Raw genomic sequence first — 22099 nt, 5'->3', positions numbered from 1 at the left:
ACACACTGTATCGGTGCATACAACACAGAACTAGTGAAAAATCCAGGAGTTACCTGCAGGGTTGTTATTGGAAGTTGATGGCTGACTAAGATCTTCTTTCTAAAAATGCTTTGCTGTATAATGTAATATTTTCTTATGTATGTAAAATAGGAAGGGTCTCTCCATCTTTACATGTCTTTTGTTTAGCATCTGAATTTACTGCCACAACAGTGAACAGCAGTTTTTCTGTTTTGTTTCAGAGGTAGTGGGGTTAGAGGTATAGCGCAAAAGGTCATCTCTTGGGGCTGGGAGGAACAGATAATATTATTTTCATTCTTAATTAAAATTTCATTTAATTCAGTTGATTAAAGTAAACTTCCACTACTTTTGCCATACATGGTGTTTAAAGTTCTTGCTGGGAGAGTTTTATTCAGCTACTATTGATGGCTTTTTCACAATATGAGATATTTCTAACGTCCGGTTTTGAAGTTGGCCATGCTAAGAGAAGTTATCTGTAGGGGTAATGTCATTTGCTTCATGCCAAGTGTCTTGCTACCTGCTGCAGTGAAACCATGATCTTGGACATGATTGATTATTTTTACTACTGTATCCAGCAGATATGTTGTTGTGGCCATTAAAGAGAGTGATTCCAGGCTTAAATCTTTTTGTAGCTACAGGTTGATTGGATTGCTCTGGGGAAGAGGGAAAATGTGTATTGCAGTGTAAGGATTGGTAATTAATGTTGTTCAAGTACCTCAGCAAATGCAATTCTTTGATTGTTGGTTGGACTTCATTTTTTTATAACAACTTGATAAATTCAATATTTGGAAGTATTTGAAGTCACACTGGAGGAGGTCTAGAAACAGAAAGATACTTGTACAGCTTGCTAGTTGAGCCATATGTTTTGTTTTAGGTTAGCTTATATTCACATTGATAGGTTCAAGTAACATATATTGTTTGTTGCTTGCAATTTTATGTACTGAAATAGGATAGGAAACCCCTCTGCGATCTTGTGTTCTGTGTGAATATGATTATGTGTGAGACACATCACCATGTATGGTTTTGTATTTGGTATTTTTCAGAGTGTTTTGGGGCATTATTTGGCGGGGGGGGGGGGGGCAATATGTGACAAAGACCTCTGGTTTCCATGGGGAGCTTAGTGAGAGCTGTTCTGTGCTCTCTGTGCGAGAGCTTAAATTGGTTTAGCCTACATGATCAGAGACACTATCCATCAATTAATTATTTCTTTTGGATCTAGGGGAGAAAGCCGGTGCAATGAAATACACTCCCCTGAGGCAAGAAGACTGATCCTCTCTTGTATGTCATAGAAAGCAGAGCAGGGGGAAAACAATTCTGCACTCTGAATCCTAAGCTTGTTATACTGGCTTTCAGCAAAACACACTGGCATTTTAAAATCCATTAGAAAAACTATGACTAACTCCTTTGGTTCTCAGGTGATTAACCAACTTGAAATAACTACTTGAAGTAGACTCTGTAGGATATTTCCATTTCTAGAATGTTTGTTGCCCTCAATGGTCTCTCTTCCTTTTTAAAGCAAAGTTCTGCATAGTGATTTTCTGGGCATACCTTAAAATGTGTATGTTAGTCTTAGACTGAAAAATTAATTATTGGGTTCTCTGCTGAGTGGTATCTCGTCGGTAGGAGTGGAAACTTTCTGAGCTTCAGGATCTGAAAGTTGGGAATGTTTTTCTGAGTAACTGTACTACCAAGTTATTAATATAGTTTTGCTTTGGTATCACAATGTAGAAAATCTAAAAGCAATTTCTTAGCTTGTTTTGGAGGAAGGGGAGTTGAAGAAATTGAAGGACTGACTTGGTAGATCCTTTTACATCTGATACCTGTAAGCAGTAATTTAATACATTTCCTAGGAGATTAGAAATATTCTAGATTACAAGATAGTTGAACAGGCTAGGAACCAGCACTGTAGGAACATCCTGAGCTGATAGAGTGGAAAATATTGTTAGTGGTGGAGCTGAAGGAGGAAATTATTATTCTGCTGTTGTTGCTTACTATGTATAGGGAAAGGGAAGACTTGTCCTTCAAACGTGTGTTTCCTCAGATCTTTGATATAGCATGTAGCAGAAAACATAGTAACTGCCTCTTTGGCTATAGAAAAATAAGTTAACTTTTACTTAGAATAAAAGCTTATGCCTCCTTCAGTGAAACTGAGCTGATCTACTGTATGAGGTGTAGAAAAAAAAATATTTTGACTCAAGGAAATGGTCTCTCTTTCCTACCTTGGTTAACTTCTACTTTCAAGGTAGATTTTTGGGGGTTTGACACCTTCCCCTGTGCATGTGGCTTGTTCTTCCTCCCCCCCCCCCCCCGCCCTCCCTTTTTTTTTTTCAGTAGGTCTGTGGCCAGAAGTTTGACAGCAGTATTATCAGAATTCAAAAACCTAGTTCATATTCATATTCATGGTGTAGGAAGTTTTCTTTGTCGCTTTTGGTTCACCAATTTCAGTGCTTTTTTTTTCCTGTTTTCAAGTATTATTCACAGGGTTTGAATGGGTGATCTTACTAAGGTTTCAGGTTTATTCTTTGCCCACTTCCACTGCTGCCTGGAATTACTCTTTTCTTTTTCACTTTTGAAATATTTTTTTTCTTTAAACTAAAAAGGACTTCTGTGCCCCAAAAATTCTGTTTAGTGCAGTTCTATCGGCTGTTCTAATAAGGAGTATTTCCTCTCTCTATTAACTTTGTCTTCTCTCTTCAGATCATTGCTGCTGCAGCAGTGCTACATTAGTATAGCAGTTAACTCCATTGTTATTGTAGAATGTATGCTACAAAATGTGATCATTTTATGTCAACTAACATAAATGAAATAACCTGAGGACAGGAGAAGTTGTGAGTATTTTAGCAGGCTCTTCCTGGGATTGCTGGTATGAAGCAAAGAATAGTCAAAAAAGATAGGTGTTACTCCTTAGTGTGATTAAAATTGAGGTGGTGGTTGTGTTTATGAAGCACCACGGGTGGAAAAGTAAGCATGAATCTATTCCATTAATAATATGCAGGCTGATTTTAAATGTGTCTTTGAGCAAATAAAATAACGTCAAACAAGGGCATCAAACAACGTCGCTTTAATTTCAGGTTTGTTTTTTTCCTTTCAAATACAGCTGATCCTACTGCTCTGGGTTTCATCATTTCTCCATGGTCTCTTCTGTTGCTTCCATCTGGCAGTGTATCATTTACTGATGAAAATATATCCCAACAAGACCTGCAAGCATTCACAGCACCGGAGGTTCTGCAGAACCAGTCTCTGTCATCTCTGTCAGACATTGAAAAGGTACAGTACCTCTTCCTTGGCAGACAGCTGTTGTCTTTTGCTGTTCGTCCCTTCGCAAAATAGCTTTAAACTATCCTTTTTGTCTTCCTGTGGTTCTTGATTTGTATGTGTAATTGTTGATTTCTTTTGTGAGAGCAGGAGGGATCCTCGTACTCTGTTTTTGTCCATAAAAGTGGAATAGTGATTATGTTTGTATGCATTTATGAAGAAGTGTCTGTGTGCAGGTCCCTGTCATGTGTGTGCTACTGACAGCCATACTTGGGCAATGGCTGCACATAATAATTGACCATCAAACCTAGTAGTAAGGAACACTTCTTTTTCTAAAAGATTTCAGTGACATCAATTTTAATTTTTTAAAATTTTTTTGGCAAAATGCATCTGAGAGGTAAGCAAAGGAATTACTCAAGCAGTCCAGGGCTTAAAAAAATGGGATATTCCTACACTTAGAAGAAAAAGTTCAGTTTAATTAACATAAGTATTCCTCGGTTGTGAGCAAAATTGTTCCTCTCCACCTTGCTTTTTTAACACTTCCCCAAGGGTAGATGTTCAGGCAGGTAAGGTTTGTATTTGTGAGCTCCTCGAGGTCATTGATATGCACAGTGAAAATGACTAGCTTCTCAATTGTCTTCTTACCAACGATTTGCTACAAATGGTAACACTTTCCCCAGAAAACCATCTCTAAAAGATATTTAGAAGTGGGAGTAAGAAGGAAGCTGAGCTATATTTCCATCTCCTTGGCTTCTCTGCATCAATAATCCTTAGAGAAGGAAGCTAGCCGCAGCCAGTGTTGTAATCTGGAAACAATTATGACACTTGGCAGTCTTCCTCCAGGAAGAACAGCGACATGCTTTTACTCCAGAGGAAACTGGTATTAGCATTGATTGCTGTTGTGTGCACAAGGACTATTAAAACATGTTTTTCTGCATTGAATATTTTGAGTTTGCAGCTTTTTTTCTTCTAAACTTTGTATATAGTCAGTTTTCTCTAGGACTGTATCACTGAATATCTACTGAAAAATCACCGTTTCCTCAGTTACTCACAAGCCCTTTAGACATCCCTCTTGCCTGGTAGTATAGTCAAAATTAATGGTATCATAAAATATGTACATAATTTTATCTATGACAAAACTATAAGCAATTAGCAACCTAGGTTGAAAGTTTTAATAGAGGAGTAAAAATAACACTGACATCAATGCAAATTCAGGATCAGTTATGTGAGATGCAGCTGCCAAGCTCTGTAGTCATACTGTTGGAATTGTTTATCCTCTTTCAGGAGAGACAACACTTTTGAAGACAGTTAATGTTACCACTAGTGCCAACTCTGAAGTTAACGTACAAAACAGGCCTTTAAAAACGCCAGAAAAAATTGTGATATGACATGTTTGTGACCTTCATCAGAGCTGATTGCATTCTTTGTTCTGTGCCGGTATTAATTCAGTATGTTACTTTTTTGTTTTTGAAATAAATAGAGAACTGTTACTACTAAAAGCCATGCTATGATGTTTCTTTATCCTAATCTTTAGGAAGGGAAAACTCAGAGGGACTGCTGTGGCGTGTAAATCCAGTACAGAGCACTATCAATAGGCAATGACCGAATATTGGCATTCTTCACATATGCAGTGCTGATTAATCCTTTCTGATTACGGCTGTGTGAATTTATTTCATTATACCAGTGTAGCCTTGCTTGCTGGAAGATGATGACAAAACTGAGAATCTAGGCTGCAGCAACTGTGTTGCTGTTTTCATTGGGAAACAATTAGATATGGAAATAGACAAGCTTTGGCTTTACATAAGCAAATTACTCAGACAGTCATGTCTAAACTAAATAAAACCCTTTAGCTTGTGGTATGCAGCTTTAGCATTGGATTGAAACTTCAGGCTTTGGGCTTGAGATGCATTAACTCGTCTTGTGTTTGAACTCCACTTGATTTCTGCATGTGTTTTACACACGCTGGGGCGGGGCGGGGGGGGGGGGGCGCAAAATTAATTGTTCTGATAGCCTGGGATGGTACCAAAACGTTTGGAGAAAACTTGCTGCTACCATTCTTGTTCTCAGTTTAAAGCCTTGTGGATAAATCACACAGCTGTTCTCCCAGTATGGTAGTCACGTCTGGGTGCTGCGAAGGACAGACATAATCTGAAGATGGGATCTGTGACTTACTCATCCTGCATTTGCTCATGTGAGACCCTCCAGTTGAATTCTTAGAAATATACCATTGTGTGCAAAGAATTGAAGTCTTTTCATGATGGCAGTAGTATATACCAGTATATGTAAAAATAATATTTGATAATGCATCAGGAAAAAAATAAAAAGACTGGAGTGTCTTTAATACTGGTCTATAATCCCCTGGTTGGGAACTACACAGTATAGTACATTTGTACAAAATGCTTCAAACGTATCAGTCCTCTTGGGTTTATTTGCTTACTGTATGTGGAAGGAGAAAGCTACGTGAAAAATAGCTTTGTACAAGAACTTTTGTCCTATTATGCCTTTATTAGTTGAGGTTTAGTAGGGCTGATAAGTAGCTTATATCTGCATCCTTCTTTTGACTGTTTCCCTTTACGGTTGTATTAAACTGTGTGTTGGATGGTACACTGGTTATTTGTCTTGATATACTGACTTCATGTTTCTTAGATCTTGCTTTGTACATGGTGACTGCAGTAACTTTTAATGTTTTTTTTTTTTGTTCTGTCACAGCTTGCTGTAGTTCACTGAATTCATTTACTGGAAAACTTTGACATTTTCATTTTTCATTGTTCTTCTGAAATCAGACCATATCTGAAAGCTGCTGAAGGCAGAAAAACGTCTTGTTTCTTAAGGCCTTGTAACAGACAGTGATAGGGTTGCATTTGTCTCTTGAGTTACAACTTTACTTGCCAAGACAAAGTAACAGTGTATTCAAGGGTAAATATTAGAAAAAATGATAGTCAATGAATACCGTTTTGATTCCAAGACACCTAATCAGTCTGAATACAAAAGAAGTCTGAGGCAACTGAAAGCTGATTAGAAATAGAGTAAGCCAAGTGTTAAAAATAATACTGAAAGATTAATTTGGAAATTAATTTGATGTTGATTTGTATGTTGTGGAAAATATTAGAAGTATCATAACACAAAAATTAACTAGAAAATAAATGCTTGCATGTTATGTGCCTCTAAATCAAAGGTTACTTCATCTGGAGAGACAGAAGGGTATTTTGAATATGAATGCTTATTAGGTAGTATTGTACAAAAGCATGAGCTACTTATTATTTGATTAGCAAAATTCTTGGGTTTTTACAACACAATTTTTCAATAGATGGTTTTTGCCTGATTTTCATGATGGAATTCTCTTATGTGAGGAACTTGACGTCATGCTTCACAAAGTCAAGTAGGGATGATCTTGTAAACAGACTTGTGGGCTTTCTTTTTTTTTTTTTTTTTTGTCTTGATGTATTGACTTCATGTTGTAGAACTTGCTTTGTACATGCTGACTGTGGTAATTCCTCCCCCCCGGTTCCCCCCCCCCCTTTTTCCCCCCTAGCTTTTATTTTGAAAGCTGTTTTTAGGTAGATTAGTAGGGTAGCATGTTTTAGTTTAGAGGTCTGATTGCATGGTCGTACAATAATATTTTTGTTGAGGATGGTGCACTTCTGTTTTGGAAATATCTTCTGTTATGTCGAAGCTTAGAATCACAGAATGATAGGATATCCTGAGTTGAAAGGGACCAGTGAGGATCATATTGTCCAACTCCAGACTCCGCAGAGGGCACCCCAGAAATTGAACCATATTGCTAAAAGCATTGTTCAAGTGTTTCTTGAACACTTGACAGACTTAGGGCCATGACTCTGATTAGAATTAACAATTTTTATAACGCACCCATTTTTAAAAAGGGTAGCAAGGAGGACCCTGGGAGCTACCGACCTGTCAGCCTCACCACTGTGCCTGGGATGACCATGGAACAAATCCTCCTAGAAGCTATGCTAAGGCACATGGAGGACAGGGAGGTGATTCGAGACAGCCAGCATGGCTTCACCAAGAGCAAGTCCTGCCTGACCATTGTCGCATCCAGAGAGTAGTGGTCAATGGCTCAATGTCCAGATGGAAATAATATTGTCAAATAAATAATAATAATGTTGTTGCAGTGGTGTCCCTCAGGGGTACGTGTTGGGACCAGTACTATTTATCATCTTTGTCAACGACATGGACAGTGGGGTAGAGTGCACCCTCAGCAAGTTTGCAGATGACACAAAGACGAGTGGTGCAGTTGACATGCCTGAGGTTCAGGGTGCCATCCAGAGGGACCTGGACAAACTTGAGGAATGGGCCCATGTGAACTTCATGAGGTTCAACAAGGCCAAGTGCAGGGTCCTGCACCTGGGTCAAGGCAATCCCCGGTATCAGTACAGGCTGGAGGATGAAGGGATTGAGACTGGCCCTGCCAAGAAGGACTTGGGGGTACTGGTGGATGAAGAGCTGGACACGAGCTGGCAATGTGTGCTCATGGCCCAGAAGGCCAACTGTATCCTGGGCTGCATCCAAAGCAGTGTAGCCAGCAGGTGGAGGGAGGGTATTCTGCCCCTCCACTCTGCTCTGGTGAGACCCAACCTGGAGTCCTGCGTCCAGCCCTGCAGCCCTCAGCACAGGAAAGACATGGACCTGTTGGAGCGGGTCCAGAGGAGGGCCACAAAAATGATCAGAGGGATGGAACACCTCTCTTGTGAGGACAGGCTGAGAGAGTTGTGATTGTTCACAGGCTGGAGGACTTTTTAGCAGGGCCTGTAGCAACAGGGCAAGGGATAACGGTTTTGAACTAAAAGAGGGCAGATTCAGGCTAGATATAGTGAAGAAATTTTTCACATTGAGGGTAGTGAAACCCTGGCCCAGGTTGGCCAGAAACGTGGTAGATGTCCCATCCCTGGAAACATTCGAGATCAGGTTGGATGGGGCTCTAACCTTTAAAGGTCCCTTCCAACCTGAACTATTCTATGACTCTGTAAATGGGGTTTTTTTGTGCTGTTCTTGCATTTTTGGGGGACGAAAGGAGTTGGGGGGCCTTTTTTTGTTTGAATTGTTTGTTTTTGTGGCTGGTTGCTGCTTGTTTTTTGTTTTTAAAAGTGCCCTGAAAGTATATTAATCTCGTTCTGTATATCTGTGTATATCTGGATATGTAAGGAAGACTTTCTTGTATTTCAGTTGCAAGGCTAATGGGTAGTAAACCAGATACTGAGAAAATTTTCTCAGTATTTGAAAGGCAATGTTTCTGGCTGAATGGGCCAGTGGTATTAACTGAGAACCCTTGATGCTTGTCTGTGACTTCTGTTCTATTCTGGTCTTTGCATGGAACAGAGACACTTACTTTGGCCAGTGCTTTTGTTCTGGCAGAGGAGGCTGATTGGAGAGCCCTTGTTAGGTATGCAGTGCTGGCTACATATTTGCATCTAGCGTAAAGCTGTGTTTCATCTGCACCTATATACAACACTGCTGCAGTCCTACCAGAACGTGTCACTGGCAACAAAATTTGCCTCCTTATTTTTACTTCTGACCATGACTGTGAAGAAATTCTCTGTGGTTCTGCTCCAGCTTTATCACAAAGAAAAACATTGTTTCCCTGTTTTTCTCTACTTGAATATCCTTCTTCCACAATCAGTGTCTGAATGCACACCAGCTGACCCTGTTCCTCTGTCTTTAGTGTTTGTCAGTCAGCTGGACTGAACTGTACCAGTGAGAAACTATGCGTCAGCAGTGTCTGGCATATCGTTGCCTTACACTGATGGAAACCTTTCTGTCCTGTGCTGACTCATACGCTGTGCTAGACAGAGACCGTCCCACAAGATTTCAGTGGCAGTTTAGGATTGGAGTGCTTCTCCGAGTGCGTTGAATTCCATTTTATATGAATAAAGCATGTTGAGTTTATGAGAATAATTTCAATAACATGTTGCTTCTAAGTGTATTTAGTAATTACTTCCTTACCCTATCACAAAGCTGTGTATTGCTCTTCTGAATACATAAAAAGGAAAATTCTTTCTGTTTTATAGTAGAAGTCTAAAAATACATCATGCTTGTGTTTTGGGGTTAATTCCTGGCCCAGGGCAGTATGATATAATGTCTTTCAAGCAATCTGGTCTAAAAAGAAAAATATTTATGTGTCATCCTTTTTCTCAATCTTTGAGAATATCTTTGAGAATATATTTTGTTGTCTTGAGTAGGCTAAGAAACTCTTCTCTTGTACAACCTTAAGCTAGTTCTAGCTGAGTGATTTTTAACAACTCTATGTATTTAGTATTGGAAGAATAAAACTAATTTTATTATTTCATACATTCTGTTGATTTCATCCATTACCTTTGTACACTCAGTTTACACCTAAGTTTTTAAAATCTGTATATGAAGTACCTGAGTCTGGACAGATCTTGTCAATGTATATACCTAGGACTTAAAATGTTTTGCTTTTAGTTAGTGAAGAGGCTAACTTAAGTGAATTGCTATTATCAATAACTTGGTAGAAAGAGCCATCACTAGAGCATGTTAGCTACGCAGTCCAGAAAAATGGCTTTTTTCCCCCCACTTACTAACCTGTTTTGTTGTCAGTCACCTACGGGGGCAGTAGGTGTTTGTGTTCTTAATTTTGCAGTATTTAAAGGTGTTATTCCCTGTCCTGATGGGCTTAATATATTAAAGATATGTCAATATCATTAACGTTGATATTCACCATTATATGTGTAATGATTAATGTATTTGTATCTTAAAATATCAATACTAGATTAAGGTGACTGCTTTATACATTGATACTGTGACGTTCATTCCTTTCTTTCCTTTGATCCCAATCTTAGGGATCTCTTGACAGTAGTAGCCCACTGTTTCAGTCCTGCTAAGGTCTGCCTTACCTTCAGACTGAAGTTTTAAGGATCCTTGGTCACAACCATGCAGCCTGTAACCCCACACCAGATTGATTGTATAGATTACATGTGCTTCTGGCTTTGATGTGAGAGGAAGACAGAGGCACTGGTTAGAAGCAAATCCTACTGTTATGAAACATACTGCATCTCTGACCCTCATAGCAAAGAAGAACAATTTGAAAGACAACTGAGCTTAAATACCAGGAATATATATAGGCAAAATGATGTTAAGTTAGTTGCTCTACTTTAAAGTTCTGCTTTGCATTTCCAGTCCTGTTCAGTGAGTTGATAAATGTCATGTGTCTTATGACAGGTCCATATTTATTCTCTTGGTATGGCACTTTTTTGGGGAGCTGACCATGAAGTTCCTCAAAGTCAGGTAAGTTTATATTTGGTCTTGTTTAATACTGCAACTTCAGACTTGATCGTTTGACTGAATCTTCATTTGAGTTAACATGGCAGGGTTATCATAATGAGACACTGAAGAGTAAGATTTCTTTCCTGTACTTGGAGCTTTTTCCTGTGGAGTCTGTGAGGGTGGTGGTGATGGTATTGTCTTGCAGAAAGAAGGTGCTGATACTACATTTCTTTTAGTTTCCCTGAAGAGATATCTGGGCTAGTCTATCCTGTAGTGTCAGAGGCTGAAAGACAACAGTTTAAGCTGCTGACAAAGGAGAAAATTATTTGTTTTGATTTAAGCTTATATAAAAACAAATATTTAAATAACGTTGTTGCTTTAATCATAATAAAGCAACTTGTTCTCTATGCTGCCATAACTTCTGTGAGTCTGGACTTGGCACATGCAGATACTTGCATTACACAATGGTCAAGGAAGGGTTTGAATTGTTTGGAGGAGGGAGTAGACTATTGCTATTGACTTGTCAGTCAATGCCGACCCAGTTGCAGACTGCTTAGAGGTGAGTGTTATTGCTTAATGGGGTTATTTCACACACCCAGCAGAACTCCTAGACTGTCTTTTCAAAACTGACTGATGATGTGATTCATCATCTTCCTGGGTGCTCCTTCCCCACCCCCAATTAAACCTTCAGAAGTCGATATCAAAAAGAGTGAAAATAAGATGAAATGCACCCAAAAAAACATTTAATTATGTACTTGCAGTTGCAGGATTTGGCAGAGCATTGTGCAGTTCCAGGAGATAAGCTATTTCTGTTTCATATTTTGGTTCAGTCCTCCCAGTTGGTGTTATGTCTAAGAAAATTTTGAAAGGCTCTTTTGCAATTTAAGTGTTCAGCTCCTAATATTTTCTTAATAGAGTGGTAGCTGGGTTCTCAGTTGTACTGATTTGAAGTAGCTGCCTGAATGTTTGAAGCTATGACTTTTTTTAGGGATACTTATTTGTAATGCCTACTGTGCCTGTCCCAAAAGCCCCAGTATTTTCTTAAACAGCTATCCCCTTTGCTCTCCTGTCTTGTAGGAGATGAAAGGAACAGTATTCAGCAGTAGGGGGAGAGTTACTTAAGGTAGGTAGAGGTAGGTGTTGAGCATAAAGTAGTCCCTTTATTTTAGTCCCCTTTTTCTTTGTTTCTTCCTTTGGTATTAGACTGTAGCAATAGTTTTGCCGTGTTGAAGTGGGAAGGAGGGCTCTACCTTTTGATGTAACAGTATTTTTCTAAAGACAGTGTGGTGAGGTATACCTGGAAAGAACACGGGAGCAGAAGTCTAGAATTAACCTTTGGAATGTTCTCATGTGGTGTGTCTGCCCTGTTAGTTAGTGGAGGCAAAAGGACAGTCTGTGTATGGCATTACTTTTAAGTGTTAATTTGCATGTGCAGATCCCCCCCCCCCCCCCGCCCCCGCATTTGCCTGCCTATGTTGGTTGATGAGCTGCTTCTCTGCTGGGAGTGGCTGAATACAAGAGTGATTTTTATGATTAGTTAGAAGTGCTAAACAGTTAGATGGGAAAAGCCTATGTTAATTAAATCAGGGTGGTCCTGAATACTTTTTTTTTATGGTACAGTTTAAGAGTACTAAGGCAGGGAAGATTGGAAAATTGTGATGGTTTGAAGTGCTCTGTGATGCAAAAAGCATAACAATGCTTGTACTTTGTGGGTAACCACCCACTTTGGGAGAGTTGTGGATCAGAAAGCTCAAGTCCCAGGTGCCTTCAGCATCTGAGAACAAGTGTTATCGCTGACTATAGCATACCCTGAGGAGTGATATTCCGCATACAGCGTGCTGGATTAACTGAATGGGTAGTGGAGAATTAAACCTAGATTGTTCTTAACCATATGGGTGTTGTCCTGCAGCTATGATGCTCTGCTTCCTTAACTAGTAGCTTTGCTGTTTTTTTCCTTACTTTTTTCTTGATATTGGTTGATGTCCGATTGGACCTTGGAAGTGCTAAGACAGCTGCTGCAAAATATTGGTGAGGTGAGGAACTGTAGAAAATGAGTGTAGCAGACAGAGGGTTACAAAATGATTGTAATGAAGATTGAATTTTATGCTTGTGACTGGCAGAATGTTCAAAATTAACAAAGAAAATTTCCTCTGAAGCATTTCACTAGTCATTAGGCCCTTGAGACAGGAAAGCATTGGTGTCCTGACCTTACAGATCAGGATGCTTGTTTGAACCAGATTGTTGTAGAATAGGAATCGAATCTAGATGCTGAATGCCTGTGCCCTGATCTACAACCACTATTTTTTTTCACCACCTAGGTGGTGACTTTCAAATTGGCACTCAGATAATGTAGGCAATAAGTGTGGTGAATTTTACTGTGTTGAATGCCTTTTGTTTCTGTGTGTACCACAAGTCGTCATTAAAACTGATTCTCCTATTCCTCTTGTTTTTGTTTGCCACTAGCCTATCAAACTCGGAGATCATCTCAACAGCATACTCCTTGGCATGTGCGAAGATGTCATTTATGCACGTGTATCTGTACGGACTGTTCTGGATGCTTGCAGTGCCCACATAAGGAATAGTAACTGTGCCCCTTCTTTTTCATATGTGAAGCAGTTGGTCAGACTGGTTCTGGGAAGCCTGTCTGGGGTAAGTCTGTGTCAACATTTGAGGAATAATAGAGTTGTGCAGGAAGAGAGCAAAGGTGATAATTCAGAATCACTCTGCAGTCATTTTTCCTCTTGTTCTACTATGTTGCAATTTTGACAAGGGGGAGTGATGAAAGGAGAGCATTGCTTCTCTCCTTGTACCAGTTTGTGCATTTGACAACTCCTCCTGGAATATGCATTCACAACTGCTGTTTCTGAGGAAGATAATTTTGTGAGCTGTTTGTCTTCATTGAAAGAAAAGTAGGGAAAAACAGGAGAACAAAAAAGATGAACTCTGGGGCAAGCCTTAGACTTGTTGCTACTTGAAATGCTTCAAAAATGATTGCTGTGAATTTTCTTTTTTAAAGTTACCTTTGATTTTTGGAGAGTTGTTTATTAACAGGAAGAGGGACTTAGGCGGTGTGCCAGTTCTCTTGCACTTTTGCTCAGCTCTTGGATATGATAATTGTGAGAGGACATTATTGTCTAATGATGACAAATGCATTAAACTGTTTGCAGAAGTGAAAGAAACTACATGAACTTATCTTGCAAAGTTACTATTCCTGACAGGCAACCTCTCCCTTCACCTAAACCATTACAACATAACTTCAGAATAGTTAAAGAATTTCAAGGCTGAGTAGAAAAGAAGGCTGTAAATTGTCAATATTGTTAGATTGTTCTTTGGCCAATACTTTCTTTCCATGTGTTCTGTTATAATTATAACAACTGCCGAGCGGTTTATTATTGCTGGAATGATATCACATTATTATATAATGATATCACAGGTGGTCCTGAATTTTATCCAGTTTTATATCATTGGATCTCCCTTTTTTTTTTTTTTCCTTTTATCTCATAGGAGTGTCTGGAGACACAGCACTATAATTAGAAGAAAAATGTTTGACTTGATAATGCTTCCTTTTTAAAAAAAATGTATTATGATCTAGTTGTTAGATAGTTTCTTCCTAAATCTGGTTTGGAAACACTTGCATGAGGTCAGAGGTCCTAGCATTTGTCTAATATTCGGCAGCAGCTGGTTGTAACAGGCCTCCAGAAATAGTGCTGAGTGTGAGCTCCACAAAGCATTGTCTAGTCTATGAGGTTATGAGTCTATGAGTCTGGTGCCCCTCGCTGTAATGTCTGAAGTCTTGTGTAGATGCTGAGTGGAGCTAGTTTGTGATTCAATGAAATAAAGGCCTACAGGGCCTTAATCAGTGAAGCTATTAAAATAAAGAACCAAACCTTAAATTGTGCTATGAGCTACAGAAACTGCCACTGTGGGGAGCGAGTCATTAGTCTCCAAGTTCTTAATGGCCCTTTCTGCTTAACAAATGTTCTGCTTTTCCTCATCTTGTTCTTGTCAGCAGGCTTTCGGAGGGAGTCTGAAGTTAGTATCACAGACTAATCTACACCGGTGTGCCAAAGACTGCAATAGTGGTCCTAAATGCATGTACTGAAATCCAGTGGAGACTGGAATCCAGGAAGTGTGTTCCCATCTCCTATACCATGTTGATAACGAAGGAGCAGGACTACTGGCAGTTAGCCGGTGCTGAAGTTTAGCAAAACTGCTAGATTTCATCTGCCAGTAACCTTTTTAACCTAGTTCATAGCGTGTCACTGCATTGGCTTTGCAAGAAGACAAGAACAAAATAGCTGAATAGAACTGAGTGTTGACAGAACAACAACGATGTAGCTGTGCTGCTGTCTTTTTGTGCACCTTAGCTAGCCATCCCTGCTGTTTTTAATGTTTAGTGCTCTGTATGTGTGCTGGAATTTTTAAGTTAATAAGAAAAGCATATAAAATTGATTTTTTTTCGGAACCATACTACAACTTGCTATTCCAAGATTAGCATGCCTCCAATCTTGATTTGCCTTATCAAAGGCTAGAGATGTCTCAGCTCAGTGACTGGTCATTTGGTGGTCTATGAAGCACAGCTGAGAGGTCCTGTTTTAATGTTTTCACTTTCCATGTTAATATGCTTTGTAAAGGGCAATATGGCACAAGACTCATTCAATTTGTTTAATGTTAATTGAGTTGCATTGTAACTGTGATGGATAGAAGGCTGCTTGATTTCTCCTTCCCACCTCCTAGCTAAGCCCCTGTCCAAGTTATGCTGATTTCCACTGTATCAAAAGATCTCATTAAAGATTCTTTGTTGTAACAAATAAGCTCTTCTTTGCATGTACATGTGAAATAATTTTATTTTTTTTAGGGAAGTAGTGATTTAAAAAAAAAAGTTACAAGTTAATGAGAGTAGTTAAGCCTGATACACAAAAGGAATGTACCTGAGGTGCTAAAGAAGAGGCTTCTCACAAACGCCTGAGATTTTACATTTGTAATAACTTATGTGAGGTACCAGCCTAAAACAATCAGGTACTTGTACTATCAGGTACAAGACTGTTCTTCCTGTTACACAGAAGACTCATCAGGGCCAATCACAAGTTCCAGTCATGTTGCAACCATGGAACATGGTTTTTGAGTGTTGCTGTCTCTTCAGTTTGCTGTATCAGTGGAATGTATTTAAGCTACATGTTTATGAACTTAATTTACACATAGTGGGAAAAAGTAGACCAAATGTGTAGTAAAAGTAACAAACAGATTATTCAAATATAGATAATTCTAGGCGATGTTCTCACTGATGAATGTGTTTTTTATGAAAAAAGTTTAAACTTCCACTCTGAACTTAAACTTAACTGTTTGACACTGACTTACGTTGTGCATTTCCATAATGGACACTTGTTTTATACTAATGTGAGCTCTTTCAATATTTGACTTCTGCGTAACTGCCTGTTTTGCAGGTGGATCAACTTTCTTGCAATGGAGATAGAAAATTGCAGCCAGACAGGAGCCAGGCTATTCGGGAGAGGCTGAGGGGAAAAGGACTTCCCATAGGTAAGTGCTTCATTGCAGTAAGGGTTATGGCAATAAATACAGCCCTGTGGAAGACCAAGTTTGGGTAGACTTTGTGTCCACAGAAATTGAATAGTGGAGGACTTGCTGACATTCACAGAACTCTGATGGTTCAGTGCATAGCTAAGTTTTGGTGATAGTGACATGAGAATAATTATTTCAAGCAAATGCATGCCTTTTTCCAGTTCAGTTCTGATGGTAGGAACAGGCTTTAAAGGTTCTCAGCCAAAAGTTTTGTTTCTGGAGAAGGGGAATCTTCAGCTGAGACAGGTCAGCTAGAGGACCAGGAAGCAGCTTTTCTTAGTTCCTTCTTTCTGGTGGACTCTCCTTTTGCTTCATAGCTCTAGTTGCACACAGCCTCTTTACCTGCTTCCCAGGCAGCCCTGGACTCTTTTTCTCTGCACACAAAGGTTTTTTCTACCTCCTCTTTTTTCCCTCAGGAGAGGTATTATATATTCTGTCACAGCTCTGCTGTGCTTTAACAGTGTGAGGTGGACATGGAGGCCAGGTAGGGTTGTACTGTTAATTCAGGGAAGCAAGGATGAAACTGGGAGGAGCAGGGATGAGACAGGCTGTTTTGGAGGCAAACTGTTGCTGTTGCCGCTGTGGAGGAAAAAGGATAAAGTGATGTAGGTTGACAGCTGATGCTGGCCATGACTTCATTAGATGTCATGACCTCGTTTCAGGTCAGTGGCAGCATCAGCTCTGTGCTAGGCTTCTCAGAGAAGTGGATATATTCTGCCGAACGACTGGTCTCGTATCTTTCTGGAGGAATTGTGGGGCTGTGTAGGAGTGTGTTATAAGGCATCAGCTTGGACCACTCTAAGTCATTGTGATGCAGGCAGTGAGATGTGATAATCAGATGAGACCATTATTGCCTTAAAACATTCATCTGTAAATGGAGTATCTTGGTGCGACATCACTCACAAATACTCAACACCACAAGTGTTAGCAACACAGGGTTTTCATCCACCCCACATTATCTCTCTGCCTATTTACCAGCAGTAAACTTGGAACAAAGTAATGTTGCTGATGTACTGGAGTTGCTTCTCTGGTTTTTAGTTTTGTATGAAGCAACCAAAATAATCCATGGAGTTGTCAGTGGCAAAAGAAACTGCAAGAGTTTTGAGACATGAGTCGTGCAAGGCATTAGTGGTCTTCCTCTATTGATTCTTTTCAGATGAGTCCTAGATAGGCTACTTTTTGATATAAAAACCTTATGTCAGTGGTTGCCAGCCCTTCCACAGTACAGCACTGTGTTTAGGAACAGTTTCTGGTACAAGCTGTCTCTTCATTTTCTGGCACAAATGCACTGTTTTGACCGCTTTCTCAGGGGCTTTGTTTTCTTACTGGCTTTTTTCTCGTCGTCTTTCCAGAATATTTGTGTAGTAATAGGAAGATCTGTAGGAATGCAGGGTTTACGACTAGATCAAACTAGTTGACTGGATTTGAAAACCATGTAATGCCTTTTTTTCTTTTAACTTATTAAGCTCTTTCTTAAAATTAATTCTTTCCCTGGTTCCCATCCATTTTATAAGGGTTGTGCCAGAACTTTATTGTCCTAATTGTTGAATTGTTAGTTTATTCTTTAACCCTGTTCTTCCCAATTTCCAATGTGTTGTATTCAGTTTCTTTACACACCTTTGTTCTTTGCCAGTACGAACCTATTCAATATTCCTCACCTTTTTTTTTAAGAACTTTATTTGAGCACACTGCCACTTGACTACTACCTCGAGCTTTGTCATTTCCATACCCTCTTTCCATCATCTGTTCTGCTTTTTATCCGATGATCATCATAAACTGCATGTTTTGGTAATGGTCAGAATATTTGTTAAGTTTTGGAGATATAGCAAGGTTGTCTTAATTCTGTTCTCACTTCATTAGCAACCCTGATTATTCTTTTCTTTGCTTTTTCTAGTTCAGTTTTCACTAATACAACTCAACAATCTTTTGCTGGTTTGCTTTTCATTTTCTTAGAAAACCCTAACTTTTTTAAACACTTGTATGATTTGAGGGGGTTTTTTGTTCACTTGTTTTTCTACTTACAACTTTGTTGAAACTTTTTAGCAGATTTTTTTTCTCCCCAAAAGTAATGCTTGTCCACAAAGTCTTAAGTATATCTTTAAAAAAAAAAAAAAAAAAAAAAAAAAAGCTTTTGATTTAGGTTCTACAGAATTTTGGAGATTGATGTAGTAACTCCAGACATAATCTCCATGGCTTTCTGGCTCAGTACTAGGGTGAATAACATCCCTGTAATGTTGGAAACTTTCTCTGAAGACTATGCCTTTAACTTAAGAGATATAGATTAGATGATCTAAAATTGCTGGTTTTCTAGTGTATCCTCTGACTTGAAAAAATGTCATGGATAGAATATTATTTCCTATTGTCCTTGCTTTTTTGAATCTCTTAGTACGTATGACTTTGCTTATGAGATGGTTGAGAGGCATTGCTTTTTATATTACTGAAAATTCAGTTAGGATGCAGTGTCTGAGTCTCTGAAGGGCTTTGGAGGTGAATGTTTGTCTCGCTCCTGTTTGCTCACTAGCCTTCTGGCTCTGCTCGGGATTTCCAGGGTGCTGAGCAGAACAGTTTCCTTGCAGTTTGTGCGCTTGTGAAATCACTGGGTCAAGGAAGAACAACCAGAGTTAAGGGCTCTGTGGCATTGAGGAGTCCACTTGGCTCAGCTGCTATCGGCCAATAAATTCAACACAGGGTTTTCAGTCAAAATCACTTCTTGCAAGGTTTCTCCTTTTAGGGAACATCACATTGTCTGAAGAGATCTAATTAAATATAATCTTTACTCAAATAATACTTGTGAAATGTGTGAACTTGATAACCCCCAGACTATAAAGTTGGCTGAATAGCCCCCATCCTCTAACCCCTGTTTCTCTGAAGTTGACTGAAAGTGCATGCATATGTAGAGTATTACAAATAATGTGTGGCACCACAGGGAATGAATGTTTGTGCATCACCATTCTTGTGTAAACATTGTTTTGTCTGCACCACTCCAAGCCAGGTCCTGAAGGTACAAGTCATTAATGAGACGTTCTTGAATACTTGATTTTTTTCCTATTTTGTCAAGATGAACTATCAACCAGCAGAAATGTTCTTCAGTTACTGTGTGGGCTTTATGATATTTAGGTGTTAAGCTTCTTTCTTCCCTCTATCCCTAGAAGTAGAAAATGTTTTTCATGTTTTCCGTTATTTGAGTATTTTCAGCAAAGGAGATAAATTGAAGTCAATCATTCCTTTATTTTTTTACGTTCTGCCTGCCCTGCTTTCACTGAACCTGTTCCAATTTCTGTATCACCTTCATTACTTGTGGAACTCTCATTATTTTTCTCCTTTTCCCCAGAGGGTTTACAAGCCTCTTAGCTTCCCCAAAAGCTTTCCCAATTTTACTTCCATTATCAGTCCCATTTCGTGGTATATCTTAATAGTACCACCTTACTTCTCTGTATTTCAATATTAAATATAGTCCTTGATCTCTGCTTCACTGAGATCTCAGGGAATATAGAGTATCAGTAAAATACAAAACAGAACAAAGCAACCCACACCCCCACCCCAAACTGGCTCTAGCTCTTCTCAGTTCCACTTGGCATGTATAGTGATTTGTGTATTTGAACATTAATAAGGACCCACTGAAATGGGTGTCTGATATTAATGAGAGACGGCTCATGTTTCATTCAGGGCAATTTAATGCTTGGTTATTTCTTTTTCTGTAATGATATGCTGGTTTGCTAGTGCAAATTCCGTGAATAAAAGCACAGATCATAGAATCATAGAATCTTTGGGTTGGAAGGGACCTTTAAAGTTCATCTAGTCCAACTCCCCTGCAGTGAGCAGGGACATCTTCAACTAGATCGGGTTGCTCAGAGCCCCGTCCAACCTGACCTCGAATGTTTCCAGGGATGAGGCATCTACCACCTCTCTGGGCAACCTGTGCTAGGGTTTCACACCCTCAGTGTGAAAAATTTCTTCCTTATATCTAGTCTGAATCTGCCCTCTTTTTTTTTAAAAACCATTACCCCTTCTCCTGTTGCTACAGGCCCTGCTAAGAAGTCTGTCCCCATCTTCCTTATAAGCCCCCTTAAGTACTGGAAGGCTGCAATAAGGTCTCCCTGGAGCCTTCTCTTCTCCAGGCTGTGAAAAACCCCAACTCTCTCAGCCTGTCCTCACAAGAGAGGTGTTCCATCCCTCTGGTCATTTTTGTGGCCCTCCTCTGGACCCGCTCCAACCTGTCCATGTCTTTCTTGTGCTGAGGGCTCCAGAGCTGGATGCAGGACTCCAGGTGGGGTCTCACCAGAGCAGAGTGGAGGGGCAGAATCCCCTCCCTCCACCTGCTGGCTACACTGCTTTGGCTGCAGCCCAGGATACAGTTGGCCTTCTGGACTGCGAGCACACATTGTTGGTTCATGTCCAGCTTTTTGTCCACCAGTACCCCCAAGTCCTTCTTGGCAGGGCTGCTCTCAATCCCTTCATCCTCCAGCCTGTACTGATACCGGGGGTTGCCTTGACCCAGGTGCAGGACCCTGCACTTGGCCTTTTTGAGCCTCATGAAGTTCACATTGGCCCATTCCTCGAGCTTGTCCAGGTCCCTCCCCATGCCGTCCGTCAGGCACGTCAGCTGCACCACTCAGCTTGGTGTCATCTGCAAACATGCTGAGGGTGCACCCTACCCCGCTGTCCATGTCGCTGACAAAGATGTTAAACAGTACTGGTCCCAACATGGACCCCTGAGGGACACCACTTTGACAATGTTATCTCCATCTGCATGTTGAGCCATTGACCACTACCCTCTGGATATGACCATCCATTGGGTACAGTGTTTCCCTTTTCCAGTCTCCAGGGACTTCATCTGACTGCCATGACTTTGCAAATATCATGGAGAGTGGCTTGTCAAGTCTGTCAGCCAATTCCCTCAGGACTCTGGCATGCATATTGTCAGGTCCCATATACTTACATGTGTTCAGGTTGCTCAGGTGGTCTTGAACCTGATCTTCTCTTACAATGGGAGGGACTTTGCTGATGCACTTGGGGCACAGCTTTTAGATTCCTGGAAAAGTGAGCTGTGGAATGTAGTACTGATTATACTGATGATAATCTCATAGGATGAGGAGCCACAGGTAGAAAGCCAGGTCAGGGCTTAAGAAAAATAGTAATGGTAAAAGAAAAAAAGAAACAAAAAAACAAATCAGAAAAGCAGAGTACTTTTTTCCTCTGTTGACACTGTACTATTCTGCTGCTGTGTGTGGTTGAAATATGTGCCTCTTATTTCAATTGCAAAACAGCAAACACTTAGGAAGGTTTGCTTTCTAAGCATCCAGCTAAAATCCAGCTACCAGGCAGGATTATGATTCTGAGTAAACTGTCTTTCTAATAAGTTAGAAGTTATGTCAATCATCTTATCTAAGTGTTTGGATTTAACTTCATCTGAGAAGACATTTTGGGTCCAGTTTAGCACTGGGATGATTGGAGCAGGGATGGGCGGCCACACATAAGAATGTGTTTCATTTTACCAGCATATTTAAGGAAGTAAATACGGATAGCAGAAGTCTTTCCTGGAGAGGACAGAAGACTTGTCTAATGCTCACTGAGGTGAAGGTCTGTTGGGTCACTGTGAAAATCTTAAAGAGACTTTTCAATGAATAGAATAGCTGTCATATGGAGAAAAAAGCAGCGTATAGCTAAGCCGTTTATTATGAACTAAGAGTATCAGAATGTTACTATGAATATCTAACATAAGATAGGTGATAGATCATGTTAAGTTCATGAATGTAGAAATATTTCAGCAAGGGAGATGTGCTCCTAGTTGGAGAGTAGCCAACTAATACGTTACATACGTGCAGTCTTTGAAAAATGCTAAGCTTTTTGCTTTAAGTCTTTGAGAGTCATTAAGTTAAGATCAGTTTTCCATACCATGGTCATAAAAAATCATAATTGCTGGGGCTTTATTGTTGGCTTAAGACAAATGTTTTGAAGTATTTTTCTACTTCATGTGTTTAAATTGGATATTTTGCTCTCCTTA

At 39.8% G+C, this 22099-nt stretch overlaps 1 protein-coding gene across 1 annotated transcript in view; it reads left to right on the top strand.

Moving 5' to 3' along the window:
• The window catches only part of PTPN13 (protein tyrosine phosphatase non-receptor type 13), a gene marked incomplete at its 5' end in the record, with an annotated part of 102225 nt that overhangs the window by 6672 nt on the left and 73454 nt on the right, over nucleotides 1-22099 (top strand). The window contains 4 exons of the mRNA XM_081999543.1: nucleotides 3116-3285; nucleotides 10471-10536; nucleotides 12979-13164; nucleotides 15960-16053. Coding sequence (XP_081855669.1) covers nucleotides 3116-3285; nucleotides 10471-10536; nucleotides 12979-13164; nucleotides 15960-16053 — 516 coding nt within the window. The remainder of the gene's footprint in view (nucleotides 1-3115; nucleotides 3286-10470; nucleotides 10537-12978; nucleotides 13165-15959; nucleotides 16054-22099) is intronic.

Source organism: Phaethon aethereus (genome assembly GCF_964289735.1).
Source record: "Phaethon aethereus genome assembly, chromosome: 4".
Taxonomy (NCBI): Eukaryota; Metazoa; Chordata; class Aves; order Phaethontiformes; family Phaethontidae; genus Phaethon; species Phaethon aethereus.
Note: the sequence above shows the minus strand (reverse complement) of the source record. Positions and strands in the feature narration are given on the sequence as shown.